The sequence below is a fragment of the Pistacia vera genome, unplaced genomic scaffold (assembly GCF_008641045.1).
Source record: "Pistacia vera cultivar Batoury unplaced genomic scaffold, PisVer_v2 Contig1002, whole genome shotgun sequence".
In the NCBI taxonomy this organism is placed as follows: Eukaryota; Viridiplantae; Streptophyta; class Magnoliopsida; order Sapindales; family Anacardiaceae; genus Pistacia; species Pistacia vera.
In genome coordinates, this window is record NW_022195031.1 from 175740 (window position 1) to 193768 (window position 18029).

Consider the following 18029-nt stretch of genomic DNA (forward strand, 5'->3'; position numbering starts at 1 on the left):
ATACGTAAAGAAGTTATTTATACCTGGAGGAGGATGTGGGAAACTAGAATTAGGATTATCTAGAACTGAATTTAAATTTCTAGAGTCATGGGCAAATCCTTCCCGCTCAGCAATGACATAAGTGAATAACATCTTGAAGTTACATACAACCATCACATTCTATGACAATGTTCCTTTACGATTCCAATACGACTCGAATAACTCAACAAGTGCCCAAGCATGTATGTGTGTATACCATCAATAGCTCCAATACAATTTTGTCGACAAAATTAACTTTTAATAATATGAGAAGACAAACAACATATATAAAACAACAAATATAACTACCAACAAATTAAAGATAATAATGAAATACCTTAAAGAAAATGTAATAGTTTGGTTGGTCGGTATCTCCAATGGAACACCATCAAAGTCGGGTAGTTTGATAAACATTGATATAAACTCACGGATCGCATCACAAACTCTTCCAAAATGTCTAGAGATTGTCTCACCAGAATATTGGTAATCTTCCATGCAAAATCTATTTGTCGCATCTTTCTCCACTGCTGTCAAAAATATCATAACTTGCTCCTAAATACACATGTTCTTGGTTCCTTGCAATTGGTCTTCTTGTACCAATATATTACATAAGGTCTCAAAACATGGTTTGTACATGCGACAATTATCGTACAAAGGATGATCATTTAATAGTTCCAATATATAATCATGACCATTTAATAAAGATGTATGCCAACGTTAACATCCTTGCCTACTGAACTCTATTTCTAATGCAATAACCACACACAATGTGGCTGCAACATCTTCATATACTTCTTCTTCTTCACGTTGATTATTTTAGTTACGGTTTTTACGCCTAGACAACAACATCTATACATATCCAATTGTAACAATTTGTTCATCAATTCATATATTTTGTAGTACTAGCAAAATATAACATTCAATTTTTAAATCTACTTGCAATCTTCAACATCTATGAAACATGTTCTTTCACATTGCACAACAACACATTTTTCATCGGTTCTTACAATAACAAAGCAAATGAAGGGAAAAAAAAAAAAAAAAAAAAAAAAAAGGAAAACCGATTGTCAAAGAGGTAAGTATCAACTAACAAGTAGAAAACATTGGTTCAACAGGTAAGACAAACACTCTCCTCTACAAATTGCAAAAGTCATTATTATCCCAATATGCCCTTTGCTCGAGTGGCAAGTGTACAAATATCTCACGCCACTCTGGCTTGTCAACTAAGACTTCCACAACTGCCATGAATATCTTTGAATCCAGTTGCATATTTGTCAAAAGGTCGATACATTTTGGAATGGAATTTTGATCTGTTCTTTCGCTTGTGTTCTCTTGGGCCCCACCATCTTCACTGTGATATGCTGCCTTAGATGCCAATAGTAATCTCAGTAATAGAGTCCAACAATTTACCAATCACACCCAAAAGCGGGTTTCTCCGAACGCTTTTCTTCTTCGTATCTATGGAACTTCCAAACCCAGACATGTTTGATCTTTTTTCACCAGTTGGTCTATCAAGATCAGGTTCCAACACATCTTCATCAATGTCCACCTCTACAGTGTCGGGCAAAAAAATGATAAAGTCCACTGGTTGAGATACAGATGTGTAAGCAAATCTTCTAGTTACATTTTGCTTGTGGAATATAACTCTTTATCAAAAAGTCCCTTATGTACGAAGTCCTTTGCCCCTAGGTTTTGCTGTTAATGAAAACAAACATACATTAAATTTCATATTCCCCAAAAAAATTCATACTAGTTACCGTGTAATAAACAAAATAAAAATATGCAATTTACCTTTAAATATTCTTGCCAAATCTCTTTAGGACATGTTGGAGTTTGAGACTCATATTCCCAACCGAACCCCGTATGTTGAAGTAGAGCATGCCAAGAGTTATACGCTGATTTCAAGTGAAAATACTTAGAAGATAACTATTTGACTTTAATTTTCTTCCCAAATTTTTCCCATAATTTATCACTAATAATCTTGTAATCTGAAGATTTAATTGAAGAACCATGTGCTCGTTTTGCACGCTCAGCCAACAGAAGTAGAAAATCATGGCTGATTAGAGGATCCCAATGAATGACCTCACTCATCTAATAACAGTAGGGTGAGAACAACAACCAAGATTGAAACATCATAAAAATCAGCATACATATCAATACGAACATATGCTAATTAATACCTTATAAACTAAACAGAGAGAAATTATTACCTCGTTTGACCCAACACTACTTGAAACGGTAAGTACAGGGGATACTACGAGCATAGTAGACCAACAGGGCCTTCGATAGAATCCAAGTACGGCAAAACGTCGAACCGAAAGTAATAATCAATCCTGCAACGGTGGACTGAATTACACCTCCATTTGTTCATAGCAATGTAATTAGTTATTAGGATCAAATTACAATGCCCAATCTACACAATGAATAATGCATATGTTAGACAAGTTGCTATAAAACTTTGATCAAGGTACAAACTAATAAGTAAAATAACCAACATTTATCATCCAGAACTGATGATTGATAAGAATTCTAGTTTCAGAATTTTTTTCTTCCACACTGATCTCCCACCTACTCTTTCCAATTCAATATAATATCCTTCTAATAATACTCACATTTCCTATTCTCTTGTTATACATTCTCCGACATTTTAACTAGCTAACCAATCTAACTCTCCTGATGAAAGGAGAGCAACAGTGATTATTTGAAACAAAGAAAGAAAACGATTTCATACCATTCAATCTTAATCACAGCAACCAAAATTTTGATGGATTGAATTTCACTAAGCAAATCCACCACAGGCCACGCATAAGACAGCAGCAGGCCCAGACCAAAACAAACCAGCACCAGGACAAAGACCAACACAAAACAGGATTGAATTTCACTAAGCAAATCCACTACAGGCCACGCCTAAGACAGCAGCAGGCCCAGACCAAAACTCCACCTCACACCAGCCCACACACCCACGCTCACACCAAGCACCTATCACCCACAACCCAACAACCTGCTGTCTACACAAACAAACCAGCACCAGGACAAAGACCAACAGAAAACTGGATTGAATTTCACTAAGCAAATCCACCGCAGGCCACACATAAGACAGCAGCAGGACCATTTTGCGGCAGCACTGAAGAGGCAGCAGCCAACCCAGATGCAGCTCCGAATACCCCCCACACAAAAGCCACCCACAGTTCTTCCAAAGACCAACACAGCCAGTAAACCAATCCACACCCCAAGGACAACCAAAAAAGGGCAAGGGGAGGGAAAACGCAGGACAACATAAAGCTACCTTAGAAAGGAGAAACAAAAAAACCAGGCAGTAACCAAAAAAAATCCTAAAGGCACACAACACAAAACCAGCTGCAGAAAAAACAAGCCACCAGCCCAGCCACACTAAAAACATGACACCAAAGCAAGCAGCCAAAACAACCCTAGCAGCAGCCAACAACCACCAGACACGCACAAATCAAATCAGCACCAAGCAAACCAGGAGACCAACAGCAGCAAAAGAAAAAGCACACCCCACCATCCAAAGCAACCAAAATCACCAAACCATGCATCATTTGCCACAAACCAAGAAAGGTCTCCACGGCTTACCAACTCCACACACAACCAGCCAACCAGCGCACAAAACTGCAAACAGAACCAACTGCTGCAGACGAGACAGCCCGAGACTTCAAACTCCACCTCACACCAGCCCACACATCCACACTCACACCAAGCACCAATCACCCACAACCCAATAACCTGCTGCCCACACAAACAAACCAGCACCAGCACAAAGACCAACACAAAATACAGAACCTATTTTCACTAAGCAAACAGAATGAGATTTATATAAACAAAAACACTAAACAGAGATCAGACGTGCTTACGGACATGAGGAAGCTGAGCTGAAAGTGAGGAGATCAGAGACATCTAAACCGAAAGAGAGAAGATTGGCCAGATCTGAGCCGAAAATGGGCAAGGTAAGTTGTGTTCACAGAGCTACTTCTTGCTGTGTGGACGGTGCCCACCAAAGCACAGACTCTACTCACCCACTACTGGACTATTCTACAGGGTGGTGAGACTATTCAACTACAAATAGATAAAGAGAGAGAGAGAGAGAGAAAGGGAGAAAGAGAGTTTGTTTCGGCTGGTGAATGAGCGAAGAAGAAGAGAGAGAGAACGAAACAAAAACGAGAGAGACAATGGTTGAATAAGATTAAACAGTTCTGGATTTTAATAGGATTGGATTTTGAAAAACAGGATGTGAATAATGTACCGAACAGGTGTTTTTACTGTTTATATTAAATAGGATAGTAGAATAGGGTTTTAAAAAGTGTACCAAACAGGGGGCATGATATTCGGATTCCTAACTTCTTGATTGACACTTACTGCCGAAAAGGGCTTTTGCAGAAAGCTGAAACTCTTATAAACAGGGCTAAATTGAAGGGGGGAAAGCCTAATGCCTGGACTTGATTCTATATTGTAACAGCGTATCTGAGGGATAATAAAACTGAAAAAGCAGCAGACAGTTTTGAGGAAGCATTAGTTGTTCGTGGTCACCAGTGGAAGCCAAATAAAAAAAGTTGGGCAGCCTCTTTGGAACACTTAAAAGAGAAAGGAGATTTGGAGGGTGCAGAGAAAATTATAAAATTACTCAGGGACAAGGAGATTATCTCTGTGAATGTCCAAGACAGATTGTTGAATAATGTTTGGGTTGGGAAATCAAACTTGGATGCAATCAGCTAGTTCTATGGTGTTTCTTTGTTCAGAAATTCATAAGCACTTTCAGAGCCCTGATGATGATGGGCAGTGTTCGATCATAGAAGAGGTAATATGATGAGTATTTATTTGGAAATTTTCTGAGACAATCTGGAAGCCAATGCTAGATATCCCAATGGTAAAAAAAGCTCAAAGATTTTGGTTTAACGCCTTCTGATGATTGTGATTATATGACATATTTTCCTGTCCTGTTTGGGATAATAATTATAAGCCAGTTCAAGGTTCATCATAGATTGGCAAGAAAGACTATTTGTCACGTGCGTAAGACATTTCAGTTGAATCCTGTATGAAGTATTTGAATTCAACATGAACCTTATTCTTTGATCATTTTCATCAATTTTCTTACTTGCCAAACAAAAATTCATCATTTCCTTTCTTTACCAAACTAACACAACTTAAATTCAAGTAAAAGAATATGGATTCCAATTAAACATCAAGACAAAACCAGTAATTAACATTAGTTAACCAACAAGGCAACAAGACAAGCACGTAATAAATTAACAACAATAAGTTCCTTTTATCACCATCACCACATGCACATCCATTCAATTTTAACATGCATACTAATAAACTTCACCACTCAATATCCAAGATCATAAATATTAATAAAAAGCCACACATGCATGTTTAATCTAATCTCCAGTCGGCATTTTAATGCCTAACTTTCCATCACATTTTAAAGCACAAAACAGTCAATTCTCAAAGCTAACCCAGCCGAACATGCATTGTAATATCCAGCTAACATTTTAATTTAAACACAACCAAATATACTCCAACCTACTGCCCAGCCAGAGTACAGTCCATGAACCACCCCACAAGCATTTCCATTGACACAACCAAGCATAAATTCAACTCATTATCATTTTAGCCGAGGTTTACAAGGTAGAATTTTATCAAATTATAATAAATTGAAACGTGAAGTTTATTAATAACAATAAATGAGATGAAACATTACCAGTGAACCAATGTTTGAAGAAGATTAAAAGATGGATGAAGATGCAGTAGAAGAAGACCATTGTTTGGGTTTGAAAAGAGAAATCAAAGATGTTATTATTCTCTTCTCCCTTGTTCCAGTTGAAGGTTTGACCACCAAAAGCTTCAGTTGTTGGTGAAGCAAGAATCTAAACAAACAAACACAACAAAAAGTCACATAAACATCAAGTTAATAAACTTATTATTCTGTTTACACGATCATATAAAGAAGACTTACATTAGAGAAAAGTACAGGAGAGTCGAAGAGGTCAGTTGGGCTCAAACCAGAAGATGGGATGGATAAGTAAGAAGAAGGAGAAACGGAAAGAGGAGAGACGGGTAATGAAGAAGAAGAAGAAGGATTTGAGAGCGAAATCAACGGGAAAGTGGAACACAGGAGATTGGCAGCAGCTAATTTGAAGAAGGAAGATTCAACTGATCGCCCCAATTCCCAAAACCTAATTCCTAATTAGAGTGGGCGGTTACGAGTACGATTTTTTATGGGGAATCGAACCGTATAATGCAAGTTCAAAAAAAAGAAACCTGAACCTTACGGTTCCAGTTTTTAAATTTAAGGAATTGGAAGCTGAAATGCAGCTACCAGGTTTTTATTATCTTATAAAAAATCAATTATCTTCTATTAGTTTAAAAAGGGGGGACTTTTCTCCATCCAAGGTTTAGCAAAACGATACTTTTCCATTCACTAAGTTTCAAAATGACACTTGCCACAAAAATTAAAAAAATTAAAAATTTGAAATCATGGTGAGTGTGGCTGAATGGTTGCCATGTCCCACTGAAGTTTGACTTTGAAAAAACAAAAAAGAAAGGAGAACGAAGAGTTGGCTGCCTTTTCTGCTCATTCTCTGGTAACTCTTCCTGCTCTCTAGATCTGAAGTGAGAGGCGACCTAGGGTTTTTTGTCATGCGATCACCACATCACTTCATCATCCCCAGTAAGGATACACCCATTGGCTTCTTTTCCATCTTTGGCCGACCTATTGCCGACAAGGACGTAGCAAAGATAGCGGCTTTCTATTTTGGTGTCTTGTCGGGCTGAGATAGTTCTTGTGTTGTTGATTGATAATGGCAGTGATTTGAATGCAGGAAAATTCCAGCAACTGGCGACTTAGGGATGGCGACTAACAAAAAACCAGTTGTGGGTTCTTCGTGTTATATGATACTAAGCGATTAGGGACTCTGAGACGACTGAGGAAAAAAAAAAGGTGAGAAAGCAGCGAGCGAGAGAAAAATACCGACGACGACAACAACTTGGGTAATCTTTTTCTGTCGTTTATTTTTTTTTTTTTAGGTTAAGAAAAGTTGTTTGTTTTTTGTATTGTTCTTGTCTTGTATTAAACATTTGCTCTTTATGAACTATTGCACCATTACATAATGGAATTACAGAAATGAAAATTTTTGTAAAACATCAATTTGGCAGAGTCAGATTACACTCTAATTTAAAGGAAGTCCTGTTGAATTTCATCTCATATCCTTCACTATCACAAACTTGCAGATTGATAAAGTGAAAACGATGTAGCTACTTTAAGGATGAATAATTAGAAGGTGGGGCTCTTGAATTGCTTTAGTTTTCAAGGACCAACATGCTGAGTCATAATTGTACCTGAAATTAAGAAGAATTAGTACTTGCTCCTTGAATAATAATGTATAAATATCAGTTGGCTTGCTGACTGATGTAAGTTTTTTGTTGTTGAATCCCCATTATTGAAGGAAAGGAGTTAGATTTGCGATGGCTCTTTGTGGAGGTTACTTCTCGTGGTGGTTAAAGCTTTTATTTTGTTTCATCCTTCTTAATAAATTTGATGTCTGAGGTTTGCTCTTTGTGTTTTGGTTGTGCACCTTGTTTTGCTCAATGAATTGTCCTTATTTAAAAGACATGGCCAACCACACTTTCTATGCAAATTTCTTGAAAGTAACTAAAATATTATAGGATGGTATATTTTTCTACGTAAGGTATTGATTCCAACTATGATTTCAAATGTAGAGTTCATGTTAGAAAGATGGAAACATCATGAAGGCAAGGAGATTGAAGTATCACAGGAATTTACGGTTTTGATAGCATAAATTATTTTCAGGACAGCTTTTGGAAGCAGATCTTAGAAGGAGAAAAAATATTTACTATGTTCACAAGGTTGGGTGTAATGTAATCAACGCCAGAAATCATTATAAAATTTAAGCACCTTATTTGATAAGGCAAAGCTTCCTCTTCGTAATTTCTGTAATTTGTGGCTACTTAGTTTTATACTTTTGCTTCTCTATTAATTTTACAATACCATTTGTTGTCTTGGCATAAAGTTTGTGGAAATCTGTTTTGTTTGAATTGAATTCCCTATTTTTATTGGGTTTCAATGGGCAAAATTTCTTATAATTCTCTATTAATTCTATTATAATTTTACAATCTGGATTCTTATTTTTCAAATATTAGTAGTGTTTAAATTATCAAAATTCAAATATTTAAATATTAATGCCAGTTTTAAGGGTTCTAAATTTTAAAAAATCCACTGGTAACTTCATTTAAAACATTATTTTTAATAAAAAAATTGGAAGGACAAATTGGTAATTTATATTCTCTTATATAATTGAAGACATTGCAGTAATTTTATAGTAACAATGGGTATATTGGTAATTGAATTGTTGACATGATATAGATAATAAAAAAATTATTAAGTCAACTATTAAGGGTATTTTGTCTTTTCAATCGAATAGTAACGGCCAACAATATAACGGAGGGTGGGAAAGTGTCATTTTGAAACTTGACGGGTGGAAAAGTATCGTTTCACTAAACCTTGGGTGGGAAAATGTTGTTCTCCCTTTAAAAAATGATGAACTTACCTTAAAAGTTTATAATTAGAACCCTAACAAATTAAGAAAACTTACATGTAATAATTTTCAACTCTTGATTACTCATGCATTTGTGTCCAATGTGACTCATAAATCCTATGGTCTATAGGCAACACTTGAATTCAATCAATTCATCACAATTCATATAAAATTTATCAATCAAAACCAAAATACAAATAGGTTCTAAGCAAGATACTCGCTTTAGGTTCTTTTTCCAAGTTCCAATTCCGATTTTGGTTCCGAAACCTGTAAGAACCGGAATCGAAACCGTATAATGTCGGTTCCAATAAAATGGAACCGAAACCTACCCGCACAGTATCAATTCTGGGTAGGTTCAGGTTCCGATTCTACCCGTAGGTTTCGGTCCTGCCCGCTACCCTCATCCTTATTCCTAATTCAGTAAACAAAATTACATAATACTCCCCACAATTTAAAAAAAAAAATATTACCCCAAGTTCTCACCCGGTACACGAATCCAAGGTCTAGGTCCGAGTCCAATTCCTAAATTGGTGGATCTGAACTCGAAGTCGACAGATGGGTACCTGTCAGTTCCAATTCTACCCTTGACCCATGCTCATCCTCACTCGATGCCGCTAACTCTTGAAAATATAAAAAGAACAACACTACAACATATACAAAGTTTTCGTAAAAATAAATAAATATACTACACTGCTATTTTTGAAACTATCCGTGTTCCTCTACAATTACATAAAAAATATGGGCTTTACTGTAATTATTCCTAAAAATAAAAATAAAATTAATTAAAAAAAAACCCAAAACCCTTAAACCCTTCTATTGTCTTCACTCTTGAGCTCTTCATTTCTTTCTCTTTCTTTGTAATTTTTTCCTGCAAATGAAGTTTGTAAGCTCGCGTACAATCCTTGAAAGCGTCAAACTTCAGCTCCGACTTAGAAATGTTTCGAGAATTTCATCATTCTCAACCGCAACACGAAACCTCACAACAGAAAGGAGAAGCACGAACCCGGACTCAAACTCAATGTGCGGTCTGTTCCGTCGTATCACGCCGCTGGGAGATCCAACGGTCTCCATTGTTCCCTTGCTCGATCAATGGGTCCAAGAAGGACGAACCGTAGAGAAAGAACAGCTCCAACTCTTCATCGAAGAGCTGCGATCCTTCAGACGATTCACTCACGCTCTTCAGGTATTAACAAATTAATTATATTTTAAATTAAATAATTTCAATTTTTAGGAATTATTTCGCGCCTTGTTAATTAATTTTAGGAGTTAATTAATTAACTAATTCTATATATATATATATATATATATATTAGTTTTCGCGTCACAGATCACACTGTCCATAGTTTCATGGAATGTGTCATAAATTGTTTAATGAAGCTTGAAGTTGTTTGAATTAAAATTTTGTTCTTGATTTGTTTAAAACATGTGTTGAATTTATCAGTTTTAAAATTCGCTGTAAAGTAGGAAATTATGAAAATCTTCTTGAACGTCTCCTAAAATTCGTTTATTTTCTAGATTATACGGATTTGCATGTAAGTGACCGGGCCTTGAGGGAGGTGAATGAGTAGGTTTGGTAGCTTAGTTTTGTTAATTTCGTTTGTCAATAGCTATTTTTAAAATGGAGCCGTGAAGAAAATTTTGATTCCGTTTGAAAACGTGGCATTGTCTGGGTGTGGTGGAAGATGATGGCTCAAAATATTTTTAAAATGTTGATTTGGCATTAGTAAGTTCATCCTTGCACTCCATTAGTTTTGCGTTTTGAGAGAAGTTTCATGCATTTTGTTTTGTGCCAAATTTGTATGTTTCCTAGTAGAAAATTAAGATATTTTTTCCAAACAAATTCTGATGAATTGGGTTAAAATTTTTATCTGCCTATGACAGGTGAATCAGTAAAATAATATATAGATTCCTTTAAGAAAATGAGAAGGGATTGGATTGGGCTTGCTATTAAACTTCTTCGAGTTTTTGGAACACATATCACTTAATCTTTCACTTCTAGGCTTATTAGTGCAATTCTTATCCTTGGAACTTGCATTAGGTTCAGTTGATTATTATATCTTTTTGCCCCTTGTCTAACTTGTAATTTTATAGCTGCAATTGATTCATGAGCTTTTTGTTGCTCTTGGTTCTCCATATTTTACCAAGGAATTGATATATTGAGCTACTACAAGTCAATGGCTGTGTTTTCACCCTGAATTTTCTCGAATAAACTGATATATTCAAATTTTAATTTTCTATGTATAGAGTTTAAGGGATCATAAAATTTTTGACCTACCATATATTGGACCCGGAGTTGTAGTTGTGATGTTGATTTGAAGTTATCTGTAAAGATGCTTAGCCTTTATATGATTACTTCATTTTAGTCACTTCATTGTTTTAGTGTCTCACTAAGATATCTCTTTGTCTCTCTACACCAGATTTCTATGTGGATGACTGACAAAAGATACTTACCACTTACATCTGCTGATGTTGCCATTCGGTTGGATTTGATCTCTAAAGTTCATGGGCTAGAACGAGCAGAAAACTATTTTAATAATGTTGCAAAACAATTAAGGAGGTTTGCTGCTTATTCTACTCTTCTTAACTGCTATGCCAATGCAAAATCTGTGGAAAAAGCAGAGGCCACCATGCAGGAAATGAGTGATTTGGGATTGTCTCCCAGAACACCATCGGTTTACAATTCTATGCTTAATCTTTATTATCAGACCGGAAATTACGAGAAACTTGACAGTCTGATGCGTGAAATGGAAGAAAAAGGCATTGGTTATGACAAAATAACATGTAGCATCCGTCTAAGTGCCTGTGCAGCTGCTTCTGATGTTGAGGGAATTGACAATATTGTAAACTTGATGGAATCAAATCCCACTGTTCTCTTAGACTGGGAAATTTATAGTACTGCAGCTAGTGGGTATGCAAAAGCTGGGTTTTTGGACAAGTCTTTTCAAATGCTGAAGAAATCTGAGGGACTAATATCGGGTAAAAGTCACACTGAAGCTGCTAAAGCATACCATTTTCTTATAACACAGTATGCAACAAATGGGCAGAAAGATGAAGTTTTAAGACTTTGGGAAATCTACAAGAAGAATGTTACTATTTACAATAGAGGCTATATATCTGTCATAAAATCTATGTTAAAATTTGATGACCTGGAGACTGCCGAGAAGATTTTTGAGGATTGGGACTCGCAGAGTTTAAGCAATGATATCCGGATTCCAAACTTCTTGATTGGTTCTTACTGTAGAAAAGGCCTTTTGCATAAGGCTGAATCTCTTATAAGCAAGGTAAAATTGAAGGGGGAGAAGCCAAATTGTAAGACATGGTTTTATATGGCAACAGGATATCTTAAGAATAATCAAACTCTAGAGGCAGTGGAGGCGATGAAAGAAGCGTTGGTGGTTTGTCGAAACAAGTGGAAGCCAAGTAAGGAACATTTGGTGAGCTCTTTGACATTCTTAAACAATGGAGTAGAAAACATAGTGGGAGTCGAGAAATTTATAAATTTGCTCAGAGAAAAGGACATTATCTCAGAGGATCTCCAAGGAAAATGGTTGAATACTGTCCAGAGTGGGAAGTTGAACTTCGACGAACTCGGTAAGTTTTATGGTGATGCTTTGATTGATGATGCAGAAGCACTTTCAGTAAAAGAACAGGAAACATGTTGAATACGAATTTGAAACAAATTTAAACTTTCTGGAGCTGATGCTTCATACAATACTAGTTTTCTAATTTATATTGTTAGATAGATTATCTGGAGATGATAATTTTGATGCAAATATTGTCATAAAATACGTCCAATAATTATCCGGTCATTGGATTATGACACTTGCAACCGATTTTCAACGATTGGCAATTATAATTGTTTATAATCACTTTAAAATTAATAAATTGCAAGTTTCATTAATCGTTAATTTGTTATCGTGTAAAATTTATATTTATTATTGAATAAAGGGATTTTTAGGTAATTTGGATCATGAATTTGTTAAAAATTAAGAGTGATGATGCCATTGCCTCCACATTTGATCTTAATAGACACCTGTTTCTCTTATAATAATATTACTCTTCTCAAAACTTATCCCAAATTTCATATATTTCCAAGTGATGTGTTGTCATATATGACATTAACGCATAAATAATGTGATGATGCACTGAATGATATGACAACACGTTATTTGGGATATGAAACTTGTAAAAGTTTTTGGCTGGGGTGCATAGTTCTTATCTTCGCGTTGTGGCATGTCAAATTCAGGCTTGGGTCCATAAGCGTTGTCTTCGGATTGTGACTTGTAAGCTTTAGGCTTGAGTGCAGAGGCGTTGTCTTTGGGTTGTGGCTTGTAAGCTTCAGGCTTGGGTGCATGGGCGTTGTCTTCGGGTTGTGGCTTGTAAGCTTTAATAACAATATGACTTGTCTTTGTTTTTTGACTTCGATTTATTATAGTCTGACATGATATTCAAATTTTGATTTAAAGACGTCCAATTTAAGGTCAAAACCATTACCTTCTAGTTTGGGAGCATAGTCATTATCTTTGGATTGCGACTTATAAGCTTCAACCTCAGGTGCATCGCCGTTATTTTCGGATTGTAGCTTGTTAGCTTCAGGCGTGGGTGCATAGCTTTCATCTTTAGGTTGTGGCTTGTAAGCCTTTAGCTTGGGTACATAGCCATTATCTTTGGGTTGTGGTTTGTGGTTTGTCATCTTCTGGCTTCAGTGCATAGTCGTTATCTTTGAACTGCAGCTTGTCAGCTTCAAGCTTAGGTGCATGGCTGTTATCTTCATATTGTGGCTTGTAAGCTTTTCGCTTGGGTGCATAGTCGTTATCTTTGGGTTGTTGCTTGCTAGCTTCAGGCTTTGGTGCATAAGCATTGTCTTCAGATTGTGCCTTGCAAGCTTCAGGCTTGGGTGCATAAGCATTGTCTTTAGGTTGTGGCTTGTAAGCTTCGGACTTGGGTGCATAGTTATTGTCTTCAGGTTGTGGCTTTAAGGTTTAGGCTTGGGTGCATAGTTATTGTCAACAGGTTGTGGCTCGTAAGCTTCAGACTTGGGTCAACAGTTATTATCTCCAGATTGTGGCTTGTAAGCTCCAGACTTGGGTGTATAGTTATTGTCTTCAAGTTTTGGCTTGTAAGTTCAGACTTGGGTGCATAGTTATTGTCTTCGGGTTGTGACTTGTAAGCTTCAGACTTGGGTGCATAGTTTTTTTCTTCTGGTTGTGGTTTGTAAGGTTCAGAGATGGGTGCATAGCTATTGTCTTCGTTTTGTAGTTTCTAAGCTTCATTCTTGCATGCATAATCATTTTCTTAGTATTGTGGCTTATAAGCTTTAGACTCTAGTGCTTAATTGTAATCTTTGTGTCGTGGCTTATAAACTTTTGATTTGGAGCCGTGGACATTTTCCTTAACCTTGTCGATAGATGATCCATAGCCTTGGAGTACTGATCCAACTTATCTTTGAAGTCATTCCTCGCCTTTAACTTCTCCTGATCAAATGATTTAGAACTATAAATATACCCTATCTTGTATTTGTCTTCACATTTTGGTTCACAGTTATATTCCTGAGACTTTGGTTCGTCGTCCTCAGGGTTGTCGCCATAGCCATAATCATTTGTTGAGGCATGGATCAGCAACGAGAAGAGAATAAAAGAGGTTGTGAAGAATAAAATAAAATAAAATAAAAAATTATTATTCGATGAGGTATAATGATTAAAAACAATTATTGTGATATTAATATTGTTATCAAAATACATAGGATACTCTTACAGTCATTGGCTTTCGGTAGCCCATTTCCAGCAACCAACAACTATGATGATAATCAAAATATAATTTTTTTATAACAACTTTTTAAAATTAATAAATTGCAATTATTCAATGTTATCATATAAAATTTATATTTATTTTTGAATAAATTTATTTTAGGTAATTTAGTTCATGAATTTTTTAAAACTTTTTAGATTCTAGAAAAAGTGATGAAATCTGATCTTGAATCATATATAGAGTAAGTGACCAAAATAAACACATTCCAAGTGATATCCCCTTACAATATATTAGGGGCTTGGGTAACAATTCCTAAACTATGGTGGACTGTTTAGAGCTTTCTAAAACATCAGGTACTTCTTAAAACCCGTCCTCTTAAACCCTGCGTGAGCAACCATCCTCTTCAACTTCACCTTCACATTTCGCTCTTCGATTCTCCGAAATTGTTAAAGCAAATGAAGCTTGTGCGCTTGCGTACAATTCTTGAAAGCGTCAGCTCTCAAGTCCGCCATTGAAACGTTTCCAGTATTTCTTCACACTCATCAGCCACGTGAAACCTAAGACTGAAGTGGAGACGCCGAATTTCAAACTTAATGAATGCTTTGTTCCATCGGATCTCGCCGTTGGGAGATCCGATGGTCTCTATTGTCCCGATGCTGGACCAGTGGGTCCAAGAAGGACAAACCGTAGACCAATTACAGCTCCGAGACTTCATCAAACGGTTGCAGTCCTTTAAACGATACGGTCACGCTCTTCAGGCATTAACAAATAATATAATTTCTACTTTTATATTTTTTAACATTTCAATTTATATTTATTTTTTTTTTAAAATACTTAGCTTAAGAAATTGCCTTGAAGTTCATTTGAGAAATTGAATGGAGATTTAAGAATTATCAAAATCTAGGGATTCTCTGGTTTATGTTTTTCTGCATTAGCTGAATCCGCTCGTAATTAGAGAAAAAGAAACAAATTAATTCTGTTTAATTAGGTTTTGTCGTGTTACTTGTGGAATTGATGGGAGATAAACATTGAGTTTTGATATTTATTTCTTTCTAGTGTTTGCATAGCAATTTAAGAAGATTTTTTTTTTTTCATTGGAACTACAAAGAAAGGTTCTATGTGGCACAAGAATTGGGTTGTTTCACAAGCATTGGTGTTTAACGGGTTATACGAATTATTTGTAAAATTTGGCAATTGGATTTGTAGGGGTTCATAAAAGATTTGACCTAAAATAGATAATTGGATTCTGATGAGCAACTAAAGGGAATGGTCTACTGTAGGAAGAATAGTGGTAAGAAGCAGGGGAATAGTTGCTATGCAGAGGTTAGAATTTGTTATGAGGGGATAGGTGGCCTGATAGGATTGGAGGAAAGAGCAATTATGTTAGGAGCAAAAAGGTGTCAGGAGGGAATAAAAGGAGGAGGAGAAAAGGGAGGGGATATTGAGAAAGAAGATTAAGGTTTGGAAGGGAGGTGACTAGCCCTCGAAGTTCAGTCTTATCGTTACTGTTTTCTTATTTGTACTTAGTCTTATTTTGCTGTGATTCTCGTTTGTTGAGTTGTTGATTGAACATGGTCTGGATGTACTATTCTGTTTGATATTAATATAGAGAGTTAATTCTTTCTGGTTGTGGATTTGACTGTGAATTGTTGGATAGATTGCTGGTGTTATTGAGTAATTTGCAGGTTAGGTTCCATCAAGTGGTATCAGAGCATTGGTTCTGGGTTATGGTATTGACAAGAATGGACTCAAGAATGGATAATGTGGAAAGAGAGGTTACAAAGTTGGGAGTTGAGATGGGTACTATTCGAGAGTGTTTGGTTGAATTACAGAAGAAAGGATAAAGAAGAAGCTGGTAGAATCGAGATGCATTCATCGGAAAATGTCTGATCTCACCAAGAAGAAAATCCAAACGGAGTGAGTGGGTCTAGCAACAGTAGCCAAAGTCGTAGTGAATTGGGTGGAAGAAAATTAGAGATGCTGATATTTTTTGGCGAAGACCCTTACGGATGGATCTTTAGAGTAGAGCGCTACTTCCACCTCAACAGAATATCTAAGGAAGGGAAATTGACAGCAGCAGCTGTCTGTATGGAAGGTGAAGCCATTAACTGGTTCCAATGGATGGAATCTAGAGCTATGGCGAGTTCGTGGGCCATGTTTAAGCTTGCACTACTTCAAAGGTTCAGTGGATCTCAAAAGCTCAACCCTTATGAGTCGTTAATGGCTATGAAGCAGACTAGTTCAGTAGTAGAGTTTTGTCATCAATTTGAAGCCGTAGCTGCACTTCTGGTAAGGAAGAAGGAGGAGATATTGCAAGCTGCATTTATCAATGAGCTGAAGGTTGAAGTGGGAGCTGAAGTCTGTTTAGCCCAGCCCACTTCTTTAATTCAAGTAATAGATCTGGCCCAACGAATTGAGGAGAGAAATCAAATTATAGAGGAAGCCCCAGTGGGAGCAATTAAATCTTCACGTGTAAATGGGCCTGGATATTCATATGGGTCCAGTAGCCATGGATCCAGAAACGCGACCCGGTTTGATAACCCCAATTTAATCCGATTTGATAGTAACCCATACCCAAAATTCCCAAATACATTTGAATCCCTAAAATCAAACCGTACTTCCCATTTCAATCGACGATTGCCGGAATCTTTAATACATGGCTCGTTGACCAATCTCTCCAGTCGCAATCAACCACCGCCATCTTTTTAGCCATATGAACGAACAAACTTCCAATGAAGATAGTTCCCATTTTGACGAATGACAGATGTGGAAATCCAAAAAAAAAAAGGAGAAGGGTCTTTGCTTCAGATGCGATGGTAAGTTTTCATTTGGGCACAAATGTGGGGAAAAGCAATTTCAAATCATTTTAATCGACGAAAAGGAAGACGATCCATACCTGATTGGTGGTGGAGAATGCGTTGAATCTGGAATGGAGCAACATCAGGAACAGGTTGAGCTTTCTCTTAGCTCAGTGGTGGGGATTCATGGTCCAAAGATAATGAAACTCAAGGGAAGAATCCAAGGTAGGGAATTGATTATGTTGATTGATAGTGGGGCTTCCCACAATTTTATTAGTTCAAAGGTGGTTGAGAGTTTGGGAATTTTCGTGGTGGGAACTCAGTCTTTTAGGGTCAGAGTGGGTGATAGGTATAAGTGAGATGTGAGGGAGAATGTAGAGATGTTTGCATGGAGCTACAAGGAGTGACGATTATTCAAAAAAAAATTCCATTTGACATGAGCAGTGCTGACGTAGTTCTAGGAATTGCATGGCTGGAAACTTTAGGTGAGACAACCACAAATTGGAGGAAGCAAACCATGAGGTTTAAACTGGGAGACCGGATTGTTTATCTGCGTGGGGACCCATCTCTTAACAAAACCATGGTTTCACTCAAGGTTATGATCAGGACGTTGCAGAGTGAAGGACATGGGTGTTTGATAGAGTTTGGGCAGATTCAAAAACAACGTGATAACAGTGGTGATGTGGATGATCGATTACTGGAGGTGTTGCAGACATTTAGTCTAGTTTTTGATCCACTCCCTAGATTACCACCTAGCAGGTCCAGGGACCATGCCATTCAATTAGTTTCAGGGACTCAACCACCAAACCTCCGACCATATAGGTACCCTTACTATCAGAAAAATGAAATAGAGCATATTGTCAAGGAAATTCTAGCTTCGGGAATTATAAAG

At 36.7% G+C, this 18029-nt stretch overlaps 1 protein-coding gene and 2 long non-coding RNA genes across 4 annotated transcripts; 2 read left to right on the forward strand and 1 right to left on the reverse strand.

Moving 5' to 3' along the window:
* Positions 1–1085: 1085 nt before the first annotated feature.
* LOC116137179 lies at positions 1086–6465 on the reverse strand. Of its 2 annotated transcripts, none has more exons than XR_004129152.1 (5): positions 5993–6465; positions 5738–5903; positions 2229–2351; positions 1810–2109; positions 1086–1713 (listed from the first exon to the last, which is right to left on the reverse strand). It is a non-coding gene; the product is annotated as an uncharacterized LOC116137179 (long non-coding RNA). The 2 variants fall into 2 exon arrangements; XR_004129137.1 differs by having other exon boundaries at positions 2229–2431.
* Positions 6466–6572: 107 nt separating this feature from the next.
* On the forward strand, positions 6573–8054 carry LOC116137268. The gene is made up of 3 exons (XR_004129167.1): positions 6573–6706; positions 6858–7026; positions 7756–8054. It is a non-coding gene; the product is annotated as an uncharacterized LOC116137268 (long non-coding RNA).
* Positions 8055–9432: 1378 nt separating this feature from the next.
* On the forward strand, positions 9433–12430 carry LOC116137334 (pentatricopeptide repeat-containing protein At2g20710, mitochondrial-like). The gene is made up of 2 exons (XM_031423044.1): positions 9433–9774; positions 11009–12430. Exons 1-2 carry the CDS (start codon positions 9466–9468, stop codon positions 12251–12253), a joined length of 1554 nt encoding a protein of 517 aa, XP_031278904.1. The 5' UTR covers positions 9433–9465; the 3' UTR covers positions 12254–12430.
* The last annotated feature ends 5599 nt before the right edge of the window (positions 12431–18029 follow it).